At 45.2% G+C, this 19,992-nt stretch overlaps 4 protein-coding genes across 4 annotated transcripts; 3 read left to right on the top strand and 1 right to left on the bottom strand.

The window, feature by feature from the left end:
• Positions 1-290: 290 nt before the first annotated feature.
• On the bottom strand, positions 291-1,766 carry LOC131262831 (CD63 antigen-like). Its single transcript, XM_058264913.1, has 5 exons — positions 1,570-1,766; positions 1,316-1,504; positions 1,076-1,246; positions 754-990; positions 291-689 (listed from the first exon to the last, which is right to left on the bottom strand). Exons 1-5 carry the CDS (start codon positions 1,651-1,653, stop codon positions 543-545), a joined length of 828 nt encoding a protein of 275 aa, XP_058120896.1. The 5' UTR covers positions 1,654-1,766; the 3' UTR covers positions 291-542.
• A 556-nt stretch (positions 1,767-2,322) lies between these two features.
• Positions 2,323-7,648, top strand: LOC131262812 (Fanconi anemia group I protein). Its single transcript, XM_058264891.1, has 12 exons — positions 2,323-2,469; positions 2,533-3,229; positions 3,306-3,961; positions 4,030-4,142; positions 4,221-4,445; positions 4,510-4,897; positions 4,970-5,134; positions 5,201-5,355; positions 5,420-5,751; positions 5,816-6,340; positions 6,403-6,619; positions 6,681-7,648. Exons 1-12 carry the CDS (start codon positions 2,374-2,376, stop codon positions 7,489-7,491), a joined length of 4,380 nt encoding a protein of 1,459 aa, XP_058120874.1. The 5' UTR covers positions 2,323-2,373; the 3' UTR covers positions 7,492-7,648.
• A 202-nt stretch (positions 7,649-7,850) lies between these two features.
• Positions 7,851-9,832, top strand: LOC131264073 (calcium-independent phospholipase A2-gamma-like). The gene is made up of 5 exons (XM_058266362.1): positions 7,851-7,872; positions 7,948-8,024; positions 8,087-8,498; positions 8,560-8,780; positions 8,891-9,832. The coding sequence occupies exons 1-5, from the start codon at positions 7,851-7,853 to the stop codon at positions 9,557-9,559; spliced, it is 1,401 nt and encodes a 466-aa protein (XP_058122345.1). The 3' UTR covers positions 9,560-9,832.
• A 690-nt stretch (positions 9,833-10,522) lies between these two features.
• LOC131262829 (uncharacterized) lies at positions 10,523-18,488 on the top strand. The gene is made up of 2 exons (XM_058264911.1): positions 10,523-11,436; positions 18,435-18,488. The coding sequence occupies exon 1, from the start codon at positions 10,523-10,525 to the stop codon at positions 11,378-11,380; it is 858 nt and encodes a 285-aa protein (XP_058120894.1). The 3' UTR covers positions 11,381-11,436; positions 18,435-18,488.
• Positions 18,489-19,992: the final 1,504 nt, after the last annotated feature.

The raw sequence follows: 19,992 nt of genomic DNA, 5'->3' as shown, positions 1-19,992 counted from the left end.
TTCTAGATGGCATACGTGTTGTACGAACCTTGAAAATAATGACATTAAGGTGTTGTACGACATTCTTTTTTCAAATATTTGTCGCACGCAAGGTTTATGTATTTTACAGTTTAAATTTTACATTATTTACGGAAACAATTATTTTATTGTAAGTTTAATTATCTTCATACTCGTATGCGTTATGGTTCTAGATGTTTAGACTACAATGAGTTATCAAGAAATAGAAGATCAAGAAAAATTGATCTATATTTTCTCATCGTCAACCGTTACACAATTTCTTTTCTTTTTAGAATCTCAATCTTTATTTTAGAAATATTAACAATTATCACTCTAAGTAGGTACCAAGCACATTACGTTACACTAATGGTTTGTGTATTTATACACAGTACACATTGGCACATAAACGACATCGATATGGTCTTATCGTAAATTCTTATCAAATGCCGTGGTTGATAAGCTGCCGAACATTGAAGGTATTAGCTTTTAGCAAGCTGTTAGCTTTTTGCCAGGGGAAAGAAGGCAGATATAGTTTTTTGCTTCATTCATACCTTTCCAGTCGATTCATCTATGCTTTCCATTTTAGAATAAGCGAATAAATTACGATGGTATGTATGCTTCTCATCATCACGATAAACGATAAACATCCTAAGCTTTCGTAGCAAGTAGAAAGTAAGCATCGCACCGAATAACTGCAAAAAACAAAATAAAGTATGCAAAAATCGTTCGCCATCTCAAACATTATTGAACACATACCTGGATCACAACCGCTACAAGTGTGTTTAGTAAAACCGTTTTTCCGGTTTCGTAAAATATGTCGTACAAGCGACTATGACATCCGGTTTCGTACACCGTGCATTGGACGTTATCCGTTGAATCACAACACGATAACGGGATGAGCTGTGATATCAGTTCCTTATCTTCTGCCGTGTATTCGTCCGGTGGCATGGCCATCAACCAGTCGGTGTAATTTTGCACACCGCAACATTTCAGCTACAGAGAAACAAAAAGAACACCAATTTAATACATTTGGTAATCGTTTTGCTATTGCTTTTGTTTTTAAGATTATTTTACCAACCTGCGTTTGCAACGTATCCACATACGGCTGCCAAGTAATATCCATTTGATACTGATTGATCGAAAACCATAGATTCGTATCCATATCCGTTTCCATTTTGTGTCGCTGCGTGTATCCAATGAATGCAACTGTGCCTTCCATTAGCGAAAACACCATCAGGAGCGAGCAGAACTGTTGGAAACGATCAGGCGAACGTCTTTCGTTCAAAGCCATCTTCATTCAGGCAAAATTATACTTTACCGTGTAAAGAATGGGGAAGTTTTCTCGCCATGCTCCAACGAATCCAATAAACGCGCACACAAAGCAAAGTGTACCGACTGCCATCAGGAAAAGGACCAAGCGGTACATTCGGATATCCATGAACACATTAAGCTGTTCGTACTGCAGCTTGCTAACCGTACTGATCGTCATAAGGAGCACGAAAAGGTACTGCGAAATAAAACAATGTGGGACATGTAGGCTACTCCGATGATCCGCCAAACACTCGAACGTACGCAAAGCATGGTGCACAGCATGCAGAGAAAAACTTTGATCCATTTCTTGGTCCAACCATCGATTTTCTCCGGCTCTTTCATCATGGACTGCGTCGCTGTTTTTACTGCCTTAAGCACTGCCTGGTAAAATACTGACTAAAGAAAGAATTACTGTGTCCCCTGCACGGGCAAATGGGCAAACACAACCACACCGTAGATAGGAAATATTACTGATAACGACACACACCGTGCGCTCGCACACCGGCTTACCGGTATGGCGAATGTTTGTTTTTTGTTGGATCACAAAAAACCATACTGCGTGCCGTTCGCTGCAGTAGGTAAACTGAAGGCAAAACAAGGCCCCACCTCTTTACAGCTGATGCTGGTAAATTGAGCTGATCCGATGGCACGTATGAACAGTGTTTTGCTGACTACGGGGATTCAAAAAGGAATGTTAAAAAAAGCTGTGTACACATGAGCATAGAACGAGGGACTAGGTGGAACTAAAACATTTAACATGCTGGTGGTAGTTATGTGAAAGATGCACTTGAAGCAAATAAAGATGATGGCGCAAATTACATTTTGATATCAACCGACGGATGGTGTGAAAAACCGCCCTCGATTGAAAAGCATGCGGTGGGGAATCGTTGATGATGTATACAAACCTTCGCTTGATCGTTCCCCATGAACTGTATACACCTGGAAATCAAATTGGCGCGCGAACGATGTTGTTTACATACAATTCAAGAAGTTTCGTGTTTTGAGCAGTGCGTCGCCGGTAATTCACATTCTATCGTTGATATTCCGTCTATTCTTGTGTTTAAAATGCCTCCAAACCTCGTAGGAGCAATAATTGAGTTGGGTCAGAAGCGTAAAAATGACGAGTTGAAAGAATTACTAGAAAAGATCAAGTCAGCACAAGTGAGTAACACTGCGAAAAAAGTTTCCATCACCAATATACACATTCATCCTTTTCTTCCACAGCTTATCGATTTGGTTGTTTCCAACGTTCAAACCATCGATGGATACACATTGTGGCATTTCACGCTGATCGGCCTAGCATGCTCGGACAAGTGCAGTGAAAAACGTTTCGAGCTGATTATGGCCGTTCTGCGACACATGAACGAGGTGGAACTATCCACGAAGCAAATGTTCGATCTGATCGCCCGTTTGTTGACCGACTTGCCTTCCCTAACCCCGGAGCAGCTGGTGGAAATGTGCGAGCTGTGTGTGGAATCGATTCGTGCCGGTGATCCAAAATGTCTCAGCTGGAAGCACCTGCTACCGCAAACACTGGTCCAACTGCAGGGTGGCAATGTGGGCCGTTTCAATGCTAACGGGTTGCTACTGACCGGTGCCGAATATCGGCAAAAGGTGTTGGAGGAGATTTTCAAAATGAAGCTACAGCCGGCCATCCTAACACCGTTGTGCGGGATGTTTCGTGATCTGCATCTACTGCGCGACGAAACCAGTATCTTTGTGACAAAGATTTCGGATAACATTAGGCACATTGAACCTCTCGAATTGCCACCGTTGGCCTGCCAGCTGTTTCACGTGTGCCTGAAGTATTCCAGTCTGCTGGTGATTCCGTTGATGTCATTACAGAGATATTTTCACAAGAACTATTACAAAAAGGTACTTTCGAACGCAAACAGTGATACTACGGACTTCGATAGCATTGGTAAGTAGGGCCCCCCTCCCGTTTCCCTTAGTCACAGCCTCATTTGGCGAAACAGTATATTCCACTCTCTTTGCAGATCGTTACTCGGACTCGGAACTCCGTGAAGCTGAGGAGACCATCCTGTACCATCTGTCGAATGTAACAGAGTTTAGAGTGGACGAGACACAAATCGTGTCCATGTTTAAACCATTCCAAAACAACCCGGAGGTCCTGCTAACCCCGTTCATAGTTGGTGCACTGCTCGCAATGAGCCGGATTAATCGCATGCCGGACACATCCGACGTTGTGTCGTCCCCGATAATGGCGTTTCTCATCAAGCTGATTGCGATCAGCGAGAAAGAGCGTGAGATGTGTATCCAGTCGGCCTGGTGCCGCGGACGCATCGATATGTCGGCATCGTCGCGCATCGATCAACTGTTCAGTGTGCTCACGGACAACAGCCAGGATGGGAAAGAGGTCGTTACTCCTGGCGTTATTCATTTTGCCTTTGCATTGCTGCTGGCCAAAAAACAAACGAAACTGCACAGCATTGCGATAAATTTCTTCCAGATTTTTATCAAACGAAGGTTCATCTTCGGTAGTGGAATTATTGCCAAGATTAAAAAGTACCTGTTTGCCGACCTCGAGGAGACTCAGTTCAATGTTTGCCTGACGACGCTCAGCCTAACGAACACGCTAACTGTTTCGGAGTGTACGGACACAATTCAATTTATAATGGACTATTTACTACTGGTGAGTGTGAAAGTGGTTTCGAAGCACATAAGACACAGTTAGTAATTTTCTTCTTTTTGCTCCGACAGATTAATGGGACGTACGCTATGCGATTTATGGCGTTTATTTTTCCTCTCCTAAGAGTTTCGCATTCGATCCGTGATCGTTATATTGAGGTGCTTCGGAAGGCTATGTACAATGGGTAGGAATAGTTTTCCTGGATTATCGGAAGCTATATGCCCAATGTATACAATACTTTTGTTTTCTTGTTTTATGCTAGCGAAACATCGACAAGGATTATGGGAGTGTTTGGGTTCTGTTCACTGTTGAAACAGCTTAAGAATAACAACTCTCGTCGTTCCATTTTGGGCACCCAGGGCGGATGTTATACTCAGATGACAATATCCGGCATGTCGCTACTATCGCAAGCGGCTTACGGCTCACCGAACAACCCGAACATACACTTCGACATGCTAACGCTGGAAATTATGGGGATATTAAGGAAGTAAGTTCTCGTGGAAAAACAAAAAAAAATGAAAGTTGATCCTTCAATTCCCGCGGTGTTTCAGATGCTTCACTCAAACGGTTGAGGTCCGGGAAATGCTCTACGAAGCGTTGAGTCGTGCTGTCGAGTTCAACACGCAGCTACTGCCTCACGTGCTGCAGTTCATCGATTGGCACTTTGAGAGCTTTTTTGGTGAAAATCCAACCGAAGTGTTCAAAATAGAGTTCGACAAGTGCGTCCGATACAAGCGCGCACTGGATGATGACGATCTGCCGGATGAACAGAGGCCGGTGGTGGTGTACGATAATGTCGGGCGCCTGACGGCGTTCATGGTACACTGTGTGGTGCTGTGCGATCAGCACGAGGTGCAGCATGAAACGGGTGCGGTTAAAAGCACTCTCCAGCTCATTGTCGATCGGATCGATAATCTTAGCATGGAGGAAGTGGGTTTGGTAAGAATTCCTTTTTACTTTCCTAGTGAGACAATTAGAATTTTTTAAAACTGCCATGTCCCTGTTTTATAGGTTGGAACGATGGATAGTAAAGGTGCTGTAATTGCCACTCAGTACCTAAACATGCTCGAGGCCGCTATGGCGTATTGCGCGTGGAAGGCAACACCCGACGACGGTTTATTGAGAAGTTTCGTGCGCTTGTTCAAACATCACCAGTATTGTTTTGATAAGTTCAAGGTATTATTCTTTGTTTTCATTCATCGATCAGATGTTGAATGTTATTTCTATACTTAATTTTAATAGAAAATGGAACCTAAGAAAAGCAACAAGAAACAGTTGACGGACAACACCATAAATACCACCACTGTGCCCGGCTCTGCAAAGGCTGGTGCTTTCTTCAAGCCCGAGAACATATGGGACTTGGGGACAATGGAAAGGGTGCTGCGAATAACACTAGAGTGAGTGTGACTTGAAAAGTGTAACCTGTTGCAGTATGTTCATTGTTCCTTTTTTCCGTTTAAGCAATTCAACGGCGTACGGAACGGACGAAGATCTTAAATCTTTCCGTTCTAACCGAGACCTTCAGCAGTACATCCTCAGGGTCGCTTGCCAAAAGCTGGAATCATTACGAGCGCAGCCGGATTACTGGCAGGTGAATCATAGCAAGCGTATATTTAGCCATTTGTGCGAATGCACCAAGTTGGTGTACGACCGGTGTGTGAAGAAAACGACCGAACTCCTCGGCAATGGTGGTCTGTTGGTGGCTCACATGGCCGTCGATTGCTTCCGACAGGGTCTTACAAGTGCCTTGGAGCTGTATGAGCGGAAGTTTAATGACTTTTTACAGTTGATTTGTAAGTTGCTCATCGGTTGGCGGGAGATTACATTGATTAATGCACCTTTTTTTCTCTTTCAAAGCCTGCACTATGGGGACGTCTTTCAAGAAGGATTTACTACAAAACTTACAAACTATTGTCGACGAGTACTTTGGCGATGGATCCGAGCCGGAACCGATTGGCGAGAAAATCGTCGTTGGACTGTTGCAGTGCCTGGAGCTACTGTTCAAATCCCCCGTCATCACCCAGGACTACTTGACGCAGGCGTTCGATTGGTTGCAGAATTTTTGCATCAACACAAAGCTGAAGCTGAAATCTTTCACGATTGTCCATCGGATCCTGTTCGATCTGAGACTTCGCACGCAAACAGGAGCCTACTTTGATTCGGTTGCGATGCGCTTGGAGCTGAAGTTTGGTCAAATAGCGGAAGACGAGACGAACCCACTGTTCCACTTTAAGTCAATCACGTCCGCCACAGCGGAGCCAACATTCCACTGTCTTTGTGCCGTAACTCGGACACAGATTGAGGAGATAGAGCATCTTATCCTGCGCACGAACAGTCTCATGGGACGATTAAAGGTGTTCGGATTGAATGATACCGACGAAAGTAAGGGATAATTTGGCACGACATTTTTTGGTTTTGATGGCTTATTTTGTTGTGTTTTCTAGCATCGCAATTGTTAAAATCTATTGAACGATCGATCTGCTCCCAATTGGTACACATTCTAACTACCCTGACGCACCTCTGCAATGCCAATCTTCCACTGGGTTCAACGATGGATGCTCTCATCAAACTGCTTCTTTCGATGTACGCATGTCTTGCCAATTTGAGTCGTCACTTTTTGGCACGACACGCCATCGTTCCAGTTTCCTATGAGGTTACAAAGTATGGTCGTAAAAGATGACCGATTTGAACGGGGACGACTAACCGTAGGCTTTATTTTTAGGTTCAACTTGGTGGTGAAATCATCGAAACCTCTTGCATCCCGAATCTACGACCTTATACCGTTCATCGAAGAGAACATCATCGGCCAGGACGAGGGCGACGAGGCGGCAAGTTCCTCCAAAGCCAAATCCAATCGCGATAAGGTGCTTAGGCAGACAAAGCTCATCCCCAAGTTGGTGTTTCGAATCGAAACGTTCAACAAGATCGTGATGCAGCTGAGCAAAAAAACGAAGAAAGATTTGACGTACTTGCTGCATATGGGAACGGTGCGGGATTTTCGCATCAAAACGTCCGCGTTGGTCGAAGCGATCCAGAAAACGGTAGGCGATGGCGTCTCACAGGTTGAGGGTGCTGACGAGGACGAAGGAGAAGAGGAACCTCAACTGGACCCAGCAGAGGACGACGATGACGATGAAGATAACATTGATCAGACTGCAGCCTCGAATCGCTCGGAAGTAATCGTTTCTAAACGGCGAAGCGATAGCAACGCGTCCACGATGAGCACGGAAGCGTTGGCTTTGAAGAATTTAGCACGGTTGAACGAGAGGACGCGCAAAGCGGCCAAGAAGCGCGCGCTTGAAAATGTCGAGGCAGAAACGGTAACCCCGCTGGTGGCTAGCAAGAAAGCTAAAGTAACGAAAAAGAGGGGTCCGATACCGAAAATTAATAAGCGGGTGCTGGAAGAGGTGAATATTGTCAGAGGGACAGACAAGTCCGTCCCAGCAGAGGTTGCACCTGTTGAGGAAGGAACACTAACTCGTACACGTACGCTCGGATTACCGAGACGAAGTGCAAGGAAGAGCGAAACATGATTGAATTCAGTCATGTTTCGATTTGGTGTTGAAGGAAAACAATATAAGATCACCAGGAACTATAGAAGTACTCTTTAAAAGCCATGACAATTTTATCATTAAACATCACTTTTCACGTTATTGGACTAGTTTAAATGTTTGAAAAGTGAAAAATAAATTGTACCGCATCTAACGGAAATCAACGTTTATTCGAATTCAAGTTCTTATCCAACATTTTGGCAGGTTATGTTGTCGCATAGCAACAGTATCTTTGTTGCATCGTTGTGATACAAACACTAGGATGACGTTTCATAGTTATACAATTGTTTAGAAATAGAGTGCGTGTGTGTTGGAATGTTGTTTTGATTTTAGATATAAGAATGTCCAGCTGGAGGACTGCTTGTAGGTTTTTATCGATTAAATAATAATTTTCATCACGTTCTACGTTCAAAATCACTCCATGCTTTCCTTCTTTAGGTATCGTTTCACCGATACTCGCCAGTGGAAAGCTCCCTCGAATAGCGTGTCAACAATGGAGCTTCGAGCAGCCAAAAGTAAACCTGTGCTGTGAAAGTTGATTTCGAATCAGCTGATTACTTTGCACTCTCTTTTTCAGCGCCACAACCAGTCGCAAACCCGCCACGCTCTGCTGGACTTGAGGCGGAAGGCAATACCACTTGATCGTCAGCGTCAGGTGCTGTACGAGCTGGTGGAAAAATTCGAAAAGTTTCCTCAAGAGAAGTCGTTCGCCATCGAGGAGGGTGCGATCGAGTTGCTAAAGGAACTGGAGTATTCGACCGATCCGGCCATCACCGAGCATGCAAAGCTGGGGCTGGCCCTTCTCGGGTACATACCGCCTTTGCCGAGCGACGGGATTCGTATCCTTAGCATCGACGGTGGTGGCATTCGGGGGATCATCGTGATGGAGCTGTTGCGGAAGCTGGAGCGACTCACGAACCGTAGGATCTTTGAACTATTCGATCTAGTGTGCGGTGTGTCGACGGGAGCAATTCTAGTCTGTGCATTGGGTAAGTGAGGTGTGTTCCCGCTTTGTTCAACACTGTTATACAATGCAGCCCTCTTTTGTAGCCTCGGAAAAGAATCTCACACTCACCGAGGGTATTCATCTGTACAAGAAAATTGCCTACAAAATCTTCCACCGTCCGTCGACGTTCGATAAGCTGTCGGGCGCATCGCGACTCGTTTCTTCGCACGCCTACTACGATATCGATATGTGGGAATCGCTGCTCAAACGTCACATCGGGCATCGTCGGATCATCGATACGGTGATGCTACCAAATGTGCCGAAGGTGGGATGAAGAACCAATGGGGTAAACACACGCATTCTGCACATAAACTTCACCCCGTGTGTGTGTAATTTCTTTTCATCTTTCTTTCGCACGCCAATCGGCGGCCACAGTTCTGCTGCATTTCCACAACGGTGTGCGACGAGTACATCGATGCGCACGTGTTCCGGAACTACACATTCCCGCGAAACGTGCAGTCGGTATACGCCGGGTGCCACACGGCACGCCTCTGGGAGGTGGTGAGGGCTTCTTCCGCCGCACCGGCGTACTTCGGTGATTTCCCGCTAAACGGTCAGCTCCATCAGGACGGCGGGATACTGTACAACAATCCGACTGCGGTGGCCATCCACGAGGCGAAGTGCCTCTGGCCGAAGGAGAAAATCCAGTGCGTTGTCTCGTTCGGAACGGGGCGAACGCGCAGCAAGTCAAACGATGGCCAGAAAATCATCAGCCAAAACATACTCGACCAGGCATCCCTGTCGAGCTCGTGGAAAACGAAATTTTTGCGCATCCTCGATTCGGCCACCGACACCGAGGCGGCCCATACGGTACTGAGTGATCTGTTGCCACCGGGACGATACTTCCGATTCAACCCGTACCTGAAAGAGTTTCTGTCGATGGTCGAGGTGCGACCGGAGAAGCTAGCGCAGCTCGAGCGGGATACGGCGATGTACTTTGCGCGCAACGAGGACAAATTTGAGCAGGTCGCTGATTTGCTAATGCGTAAACGGTCGATTGCACGCAAAGCGTACGATATTGCTAGGAATATCTTGTACCGTTGACGAGAAAAGTTTTGTGTCGACATGACGACAAATAGCAGATTCCAAAGAGATTCTTTAATTAGTTCTAATGCCATCAGGAGTTGATAGGGTAAGCAGTACAACGTGAACGATTGAAGCTAAGTAATTATGATTATGTTTTTCACATAACGATACGAGACATACCTCAGCACGGGAGAAACATTTTGTTTTTCGATAAGTATTCATTTCAATTCTCTAGAGCATCGCTAGGATTTACTTTATTTACTTCTTTATTATTTTTAATTATTTTTTTACGATGGCATCAGATATTGTGAGATTGTGTGAATTGTTAAAAATTTTATTGATGATTAACAAACGAAAAAAAAACTATTAGTTTGTGTCTTTAATCAATATACTTGAATAACATAAAATGTTAAAATTGAATAAATCATAAACTCCACGCTTGGAAAAATTTAAAAAGTCCCGAAGAATGTATTCTAAAAGATGTTGCCCTAGTGAGGCAAAATTTGTTCACAACATGTCCATTCCATAGCTGTAGGAAAACATGCAATGCGGTAAAAATGTGTGAGCAGTACAGAAGAAGGAGTTTTCCACCGCGGTCGTGTGGATCTGTTACATGCGCTCGCACATATTCAACCGACCCGAGAGAACCGATTTATTTTTAAGCGACCGACCAGCGATAGCCGACCCCGAATGGCGTTGCCATATGTTCTGGCAGTTTGACTCTGTCTGTCGGAGCAATAGTTTCGGAAAATCGAGTTAAAGGCAATAGCTTTGAATTTATTTTTTTGCGCGATCTTCATTCAGTGTCTGTCGGAACGATTGAGTGTAGCCAAAATGTCTGTTGGAACGTGATGATTATTACTGACGGAATTGAGTGTGAATTTATGGATCGGGATCTAAAATCCGGGAGGGTGTTATAAACTGTGATTTGAACTGTAAGATATTTTAAGTGACGTGACGATCATCATCATCAGGCAGAAGATGAGTAACATGCAACCGGAAGAGTACGAAAACACGGGCTGGCTGTCGTACTTCAGTCGGCACAAGACCACGTACACCGCGTCCGACATCCACAAGATCAGTAACGAGCTGAACAATGTACGGAAGAACCTAACTGCCACGCAGTACGCTTACGGTGAGCTGAGCAGTGAACTGAAGGCCCTCAAAAGCTTGCAGGAGCAGCAACGTGCTAGCGATGAGTACGAGCAACGTGTCATGGCCGGTGGCAAGGGTGCATCCGCTGGCCTTCCGAAGGCGGCCGAGAAACGCCTAAAGGAGCAATCGGAAGAGATCAAGTGCCTGAAGAGTGATCTGACCAGCTGTCGGAACGAGCTGTCGAAACAGATTGCCGCCCTCAGGGTGGCTTGTAGTGAGCTGGGCAAGAAAACCGGAAAGTCCTCCAAGGGTTCACCGGCGGCCGGTCCGAGCGATGCGGTGGCCTTAAGTCTCGAGAGCCGTATCATCGCCGCGGAGATACAGATCGATCAGCTGGCCACGAACCAAACCGATCGACTGGCAGCCCTGGAGCAAAAGCTTGGCCAGCTAGAGAGACAAAGCACTCCCAACGGGGATGGCTATGACGCTCGGCTAAAGGCACTGGAGGACGATTTCACGCGCAAACTACAGGATCTTACCGATCTGGTGGTGGACCTTCAGCGCAAGCTGGCCACGAGCGAAGCCAAACAGGTGGAAATGCTGCAGAAGCTGACGGCGGCGCAGGCCGCACTCTACGAACAGCTGGAGCACCGGTACGAGCAACAGTGTGGTCAGCTGCGACAGCTTCAGGTACGCCTTAGCCACCTCGGCCAGCGGGATGACATCGATTCCACGTTCGTCTGATGCCGTGACGTCGCCCGGTGGGCCCGGTGTATTTTTACGTTGTAGTAAAATGTCAGGTAAGTGCAACATTTCCTTCCGGTTGATTTATGATCGCGGATGACACGATCGTCCCAGCGGGAGCTATTTATACCGGATCCTGCATCTCGACCGAGGGGGGGATACGATACGGAGAGCAGACCAACGAGGGGACCGATCTAAATGATGTTCCGAGTAGCGAACCGAACATGGAACATGGGATTTTGTTTATGTGCCCTACCGCTGTTGCAGACTGACGATAACTGACTCGGGGACCGACCTGCGCCGGAGGAATGGGACCACAAGAAATAGTAAACATTCACCCACACCCGCGGCCTCCTCACGGTCGTGACAATTGGCACGCACGGGAAACACGGTGGGATTTTCTTTCACGCAATCCGCGCTCGATTCCCTTTCCTCTCCTTTTCCACCCACGGGTGACGACGATGGAAATTAGTCGTCATATTTTGTGGGTGTTATAAACCGGGCCGGACAGCTCGGCTAAATGGGAGATCAATGGGGGCCAAACACACGGTGCCGAGAAAGCATGGGATTAGAGGGAAAAAAGCGGTAGCAAACGTAGGCGAAAAGCCGTCAGAAAGTTTATGGGGAAAACGTGGCACATAAATCAATCGGTCACGGCGTTGCTGATTGCACCGCCAGTAACGCCGGCGGAACAACGTTCTATTTAACCGTTGATGAGCGCACCGAAATACAAACAGTAAAAATGATGGGCCTATGTATTTTATTTTAATTAGATTTAAATTTCTAATGCTCGATCGTGTATATTAAACATGGCGAGGTGATGAAGAATCGAGTGAGTTTCTGTCATATCTGTTTCATTATACTAAACAGAATCGTGGATAAAGGATGAGAGTGAACGTTGAAAGTTACATGAAATATACAATAGTTTAAACATATACAAATTTAGAAGGGCTCAGACTTCAGCCAGCTGTGTCGTTAGAAGCTGAAGTTAATCGCAGCGAGTTTAATGGGTTTAAGACATTAGATTCAAGTGATAAAACACAAAACGACAAGAGTTTTCTTGCTAATACAATTTTGCTTTCTGGAACTCTATAAGGAAGAGGAAATATAAAAGAAGCATATAGCAATTGAATTATTTTAACCGGAAGATGCTGACGATACCGAACTTTATTTGGGAAAATAATGGGCCACGAGTACAACTAATATTTATTTTGAATCAAACATGCAAACCCGGACACCAAACTTTGGCAGTATCCATATCCATAAATTTTTCTAGTTAGTATAAAAACAAAAATACACAGTAAAGTGATAAAAGTAATTGTTTTAATATTTGATAGCAATTAAAATGGGCATAAGTTACTAGCTAGAAACATTTTTTGTTGAAAAATATTACTAATGGTCAGACAAAACAAAACCAAAAATTGTCACTCATCTTTCACTTTCTTTACTTCATTTCCATAGTCGTTTATATTTTTGCAAATTCCAGTGCGGATTTTGCGACAGGAAATAAAAAACTTAAAGGTCTGAAGTTTCCAGCATTTACCGTTTGGAACCGCATTCAAGTTTAGATATAAATCTGTGCAGCATCTGGCTTGGTCTAACGTTCTCGAAATATACGGACGATGTTCATTTGTTTCTTCCAGCATTGAAATTTACTAAAGATCTCTCTCCTATTATAGTTGGAAGATTTCAATCTTCAAGCATTTAAGATATTCAAGGGATCATAAAGCATTCCCAAGCAATCTTTTAATTACTGTTTGTAAGAAGATTGGGAAAGTTAATGGATGACGTGATCAGGGAAGGAGACAGAGAGAGAGAGAGGGAGAGCAATCATTAAATTTTAACATCATCAGTTCAACAACATCTTTCGTACATCGCAAAGCTTCCAGATCGTTAGCATGCTTCCCAACGACACTTAGCAGTCTCAACAGAGATTTTCTTTTCGGGACGGTTTTAGTTTTAACTGCAAGTGACTTGAAAAGCCGCCCGCCACCGGCCACATCGATCGTATGGGACGCACATGTGTAAAGAAAAACACGGCGGATGACATGTGGGGAAAACAAGCGTGCGCATTCGCTCGGTTGTCGGTTTTAATTTTGCTTTCGCTGCGGATCTTTAGCAAAACAAATTCGTCCATCCATCCATCCATCCGGCATATTGCGCGCCGAAACACGCGATTTCCGTATGATGGATGGTGATCTACTCTCGACCAAACACGATCTACTACCCGCCTTTCCGTTTCGGAGCGTTCGCTTTTGAGAGAGGGGGGTGATAGATATTTTACCAAACGAAAATCAACAAGGACGACAAGGATGTTGTTTTGCACAATTTGGGAAAATGGGTTTTAAATGGAAGTGGGGGGGTGTTTTTCCCTTACCCCATCCACTTTATTCTGCACATTTTTCGGGGTTGGTTTTGCCTTTGCTATCTTTTTTTTTCTCACTCGGACTATTGTTTTGTCCACCCCCCCCCCCCACCCGGTGAGGATTTGGGGGAAAAATGTGCCTGTTTTGACGGTTGCCTGTCAAAATAGACAGTTTTCCCCCCCTTCACCATGAGTTTTCTAACCACCTCACCCTTGTTGAGACGAGATTTTAGGACACCAGAACGAGAAAAACGGTAATTGATTGATCGGAATCGAATTTCCCGATTTGTAGTGCGTTTTGGCTCACCATCATTCTTTCCGCTCGTTAGTCACCGGTTTGTAATTTCTTCAAGAATAACTCGCCCGGCATGTTCACGTCGGCGGACAGCAAACAAATGGCGTCGTTTAACACGCATGGTGCGTATTTTCGTTAACTTCTTTTGTACGCCAGGAAGGCACAGGAAGGTTGTTTTTCCGACCCGCGACGCCTCCGAGATTCGCTTTGTTTTCCATCCGCCGGACAGTTTGCCGCCTTTTTGTCGGGTGTTATAAATCGACCTACCCGACGACCTAGTCTCACACCCCATGGTTGGGGGATCCTCGTTTCAGTACACTTTTCCCTTCCCAGGCATTTTTCCGCTTTCTTCTAGACAGTTTGTTTTTTGCTACCTCCACAAACGGTTCAACTGTTGACAGTGTTTTACGTCGCTCTTAATGTTGATCGCTGCCAGTTCGAGGTCCAATTTTCATTCACTTGATCGCCTTGTGCTGGTGTGCGTTTAAAAGGGAAAACCTTATTGCAAAAAAAAACACTCGAACTGAATCTGTTAGTCTCTTTGAACTGAATGTCGGCATTTTTAAAAGAAAAGAAAAAATGGAAAAGACTGTCCACCGTCGCAAGACGCGGTAGGGAAAGCGGAACAAACCTGACAAGTAGATATTTTAACGAGCCGGTACTATTTGCTGGCGTTAATTTATGTTCTTCTCGTGTGCGACTCTGCCCAGTTTAATTGATGGGAAAAACCGACACAAAAAATTTAAATAAATTTGTTTTTGAATTATCATTAATCCTTTGATTTTTAAGTTATCTAGCAGTGACATATTTGTAGGTTGATCTTCTATTACACTGAAACAAAATACATCGATTTACGAGCATGTTCTCCGAAGTGAACTCCCGATAAAGTAAATTGCTCTCAAATCGAGACGGGGGAAAAATATGGAACAAACTTGACAACACAACTCATCGATCGCTCTAGGCAGGAACAAAAACAACCAAAAGAAAACGGGACGGATCAGCAATAAGGCGAGAACCCGGTCATCCGGTCATCTGCCCGACCGTAACGGTCATGGTCCAGTCTCGACCGAGTGGAGTGATTTAATTGAGCGAATAAAACATGGCGCTCGGGATGCTGGATGTTGGCCACACGCTCCTCCGAACATCGGCTATTTATGACCACCACGTCTGGCCTTCCCCGCCGCGACTCGGGACAAAGTGGGTTGCCGGTATGTGGGGAGCCCGCGGGGGGCCCGGAGAGGTTAATTTGCCAGCGCGCACGAGTTATTCGACATTTGCCCGAAGGAAGGCCGGAAGTGTTGCAAGTTCCGTCGACAGGTCGAGAGTGTGGCGTTCAACGATGAAGAAAACAGGAAGAAGGGGCTTCGAAGAATGCGTACCGTTGAATGATGTGTCGACAAAACCCGGGGGGACCTTGGAGAGAGAAAAGCGGATCGACAAGAGTTCCCTTGTTGAGGAAGGTTTTTCGTACGTTCGTGACCTCTTTTTCAAACTATGCTCATAACAATTTTAAAGATCAAATTTGTTGAGTGAAATAAAATGTATACAAGTTTTAGTTACAAAATATTTCTTGCGACCCTTCGGTTTGAAAACTCACCCCAAAACATGAGTACATAGAAAATTACACGATCTCTTACCCCAACAAATGACTTTAAATTACTTCCCGGATGCCTCCGGCAGATGAACTCAGCGTTTTCTTACCTTAAACAACGCTAGGAAAAAAGAACGGTTCCAAAACGAAAGATAAATAAACTGCACCGTAACGTGAGTACCGCATTACTCGTCGCTACTTTGTATCGATTTTTCCAAATAAAACTCAACATAATCACTAACCATTTTTCTTCCCATGCGAATACACTCGCCACTCGGAAAAACCGAACGTGAACCAACCTTCGGTCTAGGGCGCCCAAAATGTTAAACAAATAAACAATCTCCAAGTCGTTTGTGGGGAGGAAAACCAATGGTTGTTTTTCCAACCGGTTTGGCATTCGAACCCGGGGTTCCAAATCGTGCGGCGTGTTCCAGGGAGAGCAAAGTGTACGCAATCATACATAAATGCGCATAAGTTTGCGGCGTTTTCCAGAACATGTACATGCAACAACGGTGGTGGGAACGATTTTCCTTCGCTTTGATCCGACATATTGGGCAATTGAATCGATAAATCAACATGTTTAACAGCAGATCGTAACCTTCGGAAGTCATGTGCCTGTTCATGAGCGGCGCAACAGGTCGCGGAGATATGCTTTAATTTAATTTAAAAGATTTCTTGTTTATGCCCGTCCAAAGATATTCCCATTCCCAAAAACCTAAAACCACCGTCGTTATTTATAGGCCCGCCCATCGGTCGATCGTTTTCGATCGTTCCGGGTGAAATTGGTAAACGCGTACACACCACGCCGGTCGGGCCCAACTCGGGCCGAGGTGTTGCTTTTGGCACATCGTTAGGCATGTTGTTGGAGGTGCGTGTTTTTCTTTTCGCATCGTTTCAGGGAGGGTTTTTGGGAGTGTTGTTTTAGCCGGTAGTGATTGGTTTCGAACGTGATCGTCGGCCAAATTTTACTGATCAATTTCTGGAGATTGGCAATTTTTGTTTTCGTTGAGGGGAAGGCGATCTGTGGGTAACAGTTTTCATTAGAAAAGTTATCAGCTTAATAGTTTCAAGTTTTCAAATGATTGGTTTTTAAATTAGTAAATGTGGTTGTAAAGAAACAAGGCAAATTGAAAAGTTGGGAAAAATCCCGTGTTCGATTTTGTTGCAATTTTAATTTGCATCAGGACACATCAAAACGAATATATGTATTCCACTCCGCATGTCGAACCAATCACCCTTAAAAATGTACCAGTAGGGCACACGATCGAGCGCACAACAATTGGTACGCATGTGGTAGATATATATTTTAATCGAACTGTTTTCATTTAAACTGCATCGCTGCGTACCATAATCGGTGACATAATCTACAAATGTAATACCAAACTTGGCATGCACCGTCCGTTGCCCTTCTCTACTTTATTGATTGAGTTATGACTCTCTGAAAGGGGAAACAATAGTGGGGATGATTTTATCACCCGCCACGGACCGATCAGCGGCAACGATTTACTTTCGCCTTTCGCGGAGCGAAGCAGAAATGGAATCGAATTATGTCCCCATCTTCAGCGCAACGTCGGATAAGAAATTCAACTTGTGTTCGGATTTTACGACCCCAGCACGATCTACCCCCACCCCCTCCCCGGAACGGAAGCGGGAGGCCACTGACGGTGGAACGGGAACTGCATACTAAGCGGGAATTATGTAGCCACCATCGCTGGGCCATCGCGGTCACGCGCAAAGTGAAAAAGAAAAGGGGTTGGGAAAAAACCGGTAAAAAGTGTAGGTGGTTTGAACTATCGCGACAACAATCGGGATGTTCATGCTTAATTACAGTGAGGAACCTCAACAAAAGCGCAACCTAATTGAAAGTATTAAGCGCTAGCACTTAGTCGTTTTCATTTTCTATTTGATGAGATCTAAAGCTGTTCTAGAAATACAACATAAGGTTAGGTTTATCTAGTATAAATTTTACCATGGACGAAATGGGCTCTTACTATATTGCCTCTCACTGTAGACATCGATAAAAAGTGTACGCACCGCGGGAACGCCTGATAACTACCAAACATTTGCACTTTACTTCCGCTGCACCGGCACGCGGGGAATGGCAACATTCAATTTGGACATTTTCTGCCTCGGTCCAATCGGTCAGCAGCTGATGGAATTAGATTGGACCCCGGGGGAGTGGGACAGCTGTAAACGGGATAGAGCGCCCGAAAAGTTCGCCAACGGTGGTGGGATCGGAAAATGATAATAAGTGCGTTCCGTAATTCGTTCGGTTTGGTTGTGGTTTAGTTTGTTATTTAAAACCAGCCCGTGCGGCCTTCAGCACGATCAGTCGTGTGGCACAAACTTGAAGTAATTGATCGTTGTTGAAGGATCGGCGACGGTGCGGATTGGAACCGAGCAAACTAGTGAACCTTAGGATATCACCATCATGACGACTAGAGTGAGTGTTAAGCGGTTATGATAAATAAGCGCCATTCGATTACCTAAAGTGAATCTTGAAATTTTCCTTTCAACTGTGGAGGAGTGTGAGTTATTTGAAACAAAGCTACGAAAAGGATCCTTTTTTAAAACGACAGTTTTTCCGCAGAAATTGATCGTGTGTTCTCCAACTCAAAATGTTCCATTTGTTTTACGAGTGTTTAATTATTTTGACGTTGTATATTTGAGATCTTTTGGCTAAAACTGTTAACATTTTAATAGAAACTATTAAAGCTAGAAAAAAATGAAACTTTCCTAAATAGTATGATTCACCAGGCGCCTCCATGTTTCCCCTATTCAAACGTGTTTTTTCCATTCACAGGTAGTATTAATTCTTGCATCGCTGGCCATCGCCATGCCGAACCTGCCACCCTCCAGCGCTAGTGACTTAGAAAGGTAATTACTTCGCTCTGTGGTAGTAAACCATCGCAGTTGATTTTTATTGTGGAAAATCAATCGTTTGGCAGAGAGTGCGTCAAACGTCATCGTAAACTCCCTCCATGTACCTGATCGACATGTTATGCCTTCAGCTTGTTTGCGTTCACTCAAGCTCGGCCATTTGCGCTTACTTTCTCAACGTCCAACGCTTGGATTAACACCAGCATCTCCGCAGACTGGTACACATAAACAGTATGGTAGCGGAAAACCGGACACCCTTCGAGAATGTTGGTTTTTGCTTCCGTATGGAACGGATTAGCGGCGGCCGTTGTGTTTTTCTTCCGCGAGGTGGAAAACTCCACCATCCTTTCCGATCCAGCTCCGGATCGGGAAAGGAAAAGCAAACATTCCCGGGCGGTAGCGCGCGAAACACACTAACCATCTGCCAAAACAATCGAAAATCGATCCACTCCCCGGACCGTTGACCATCGTTAGGTCGCTGGTTTTCAACCCCCGATCGTCGCTAACTCCCCTCCCCCCTCCCATGGTGGGGTGGAAACGTTGAGTAAACAGCTTTGCGCGAACGACGGAAATCGATTAGCCTGCAATTAGGCTGTAATTTGGAAGGAAACCCACTCAATTGGGGAGGGAACGGGATCAACGGAACGAACACTCGAGCGTACGTTGGAGTGTTTCAAAGGAAACCATTTTCCTTTTAATCGCACGTAAAATACGATCGGTAGGATAATTTTGGGAATGGAAATTGGCAATATTCCATTTCCATCAAATCGGAGCGCAATTGCTGGGGTTTAAGTAGACGCGTGATTTAAAGATTCTTCTCCCGCTTCGTCGCCCGCCTTATTCGCATGATCAGTAAATCGCTGTTCGGTTGGCGATCGAATAGAATAACCCGTTTCAACGGTGCCCTGTTGATGGCCCGGGTTGAAATCTGTTTCTGTCCTGATGTCGGTATTTTAATAGCAAAGCGCTATTTAACTATCATTGGCCGGCAGCCAAATTGCATTCGTTAGACGATGTTTAATACAAACCCGGGAATGGAAATTGTGTCGGTTGAGATTTACGATTCCCGGTTATCTTTTAATAGAAATTATTTCCCTTTGACAACAATGTAGAATGTGGGTTTAAAAACGGTGTTTTGTGCATTTCAGTTTCGCAGCCACCGAAGCACTCGCCCATCACCACCATGACGACCTAGCGCATCATTCCGAAGCTCTTCTGCATAGCTTTGCCAGTACCGATCTACACCATCATTCGGCCGCGTCCGCCGCTGCCACCGCTCTTCTACAGCACGAGGCGTTGCATCATGATGCCCTGCACCACGACGCACTGCACCATGATGCCCTGCACCACGATGCACTGCACCATGATGCGCTGCACCATCACGATGTCCACCATCATGACGTGCACCATGTGCATCACGATGTGGTCGTCACGCACCCGCAGCCGACTGGCTTCTGGAAGAAGAAGCTCGTCTGGAAGCC

The sequence above is a fragment of the Anopheles coustani genome, chromosome 2 (genome assembly GCF_943734705.1).
Source record: "Anopheles coustani chromosome 2, idAnoCousDA_361_x.2, whole genome shotgun sequence".
Lineage (NCBI taxonomy): Eukaryota > Metazoa > Arthropoda > Insecta > Diptera > Culicidae > Anopheles > Anopheles coustani.
This window is presented reverse-complemented; position numbering and strand designations above follow the sequence as displayed.

Excerpts from the sequence above, each read along its gene's own strand:
- LOC131262831 (XM_058264913.1), bottom strand. The coding sequence starts at position 1,653 with ATGATGAAAGAGCCGGAGAAAATCGATGGTTGGACCAAGAAATGGATC. Across the intron at positions 1,505-1,569 it reads TGCTGTGCACCATGCTTTGC|TACCTTTTCGTGCTCCTTAT; the intron begins GTACGTTCGAGT and ends TTTATTTCGCAG. Across the intron at positions 1,247-1,315 it reads ACTTCCCCATTCTTTACACG|TTCTGCTCGCTCCTGATGGT; the intron begins GTAAAGTATAAT and ends CGTTTCCAACAG.
- LOC131262812 (XM_058264891.1), top strand. The coding sequence starts at position 2,374 with ATGCCTCCAAACCTCGTAGGAGCAATAATTGAGTTGGGTCAGAAGCGT. Across the intron at positions 4,143-4,220 it reads CGGAAGGCTATGTACAATGG|CGAAACATCGACAAGGATTA; the intron begins GTAGGAATAGTT and ends GTTTTATGCTAG. Across the intron at positions 6,341-6,402 it reads ATTGAATGATACCGACGAAA|CATCGCAATTGTTAAAATCT; the intron begins GTAAGGGATAAT and ends TGTGTTTTCTAG.
- LOC131264073 (XM_058266362.1), top strand. The coding sequence starts at position 7,851 with ATGTCCAGCTGGAGGACTGCTT. Across the intron at positions 8,025-8,086 it reads GGAGCTTCGAGCAGCCAAAA|CGCCACAACCAGTCGCAAAC; the intron begins GTAAACCTGTGC and ends TCTCTTTTTCAG. Across the intron at positions 8,781-8,890 it reads TGCTACCAAATGTGCCGAAG|TTCTGCTGCATTTCCACAAC; the intron begins GTGGGATGAAGA and ends CGGCGGCCACAG.
- LOC131262829 (XM_058264911.1), top strand. The coding sequence starts at position 10,523 with ATGAGTAACATGCAACCGGAAGAGTACGAAAACACGGGCTGGCTGTCG.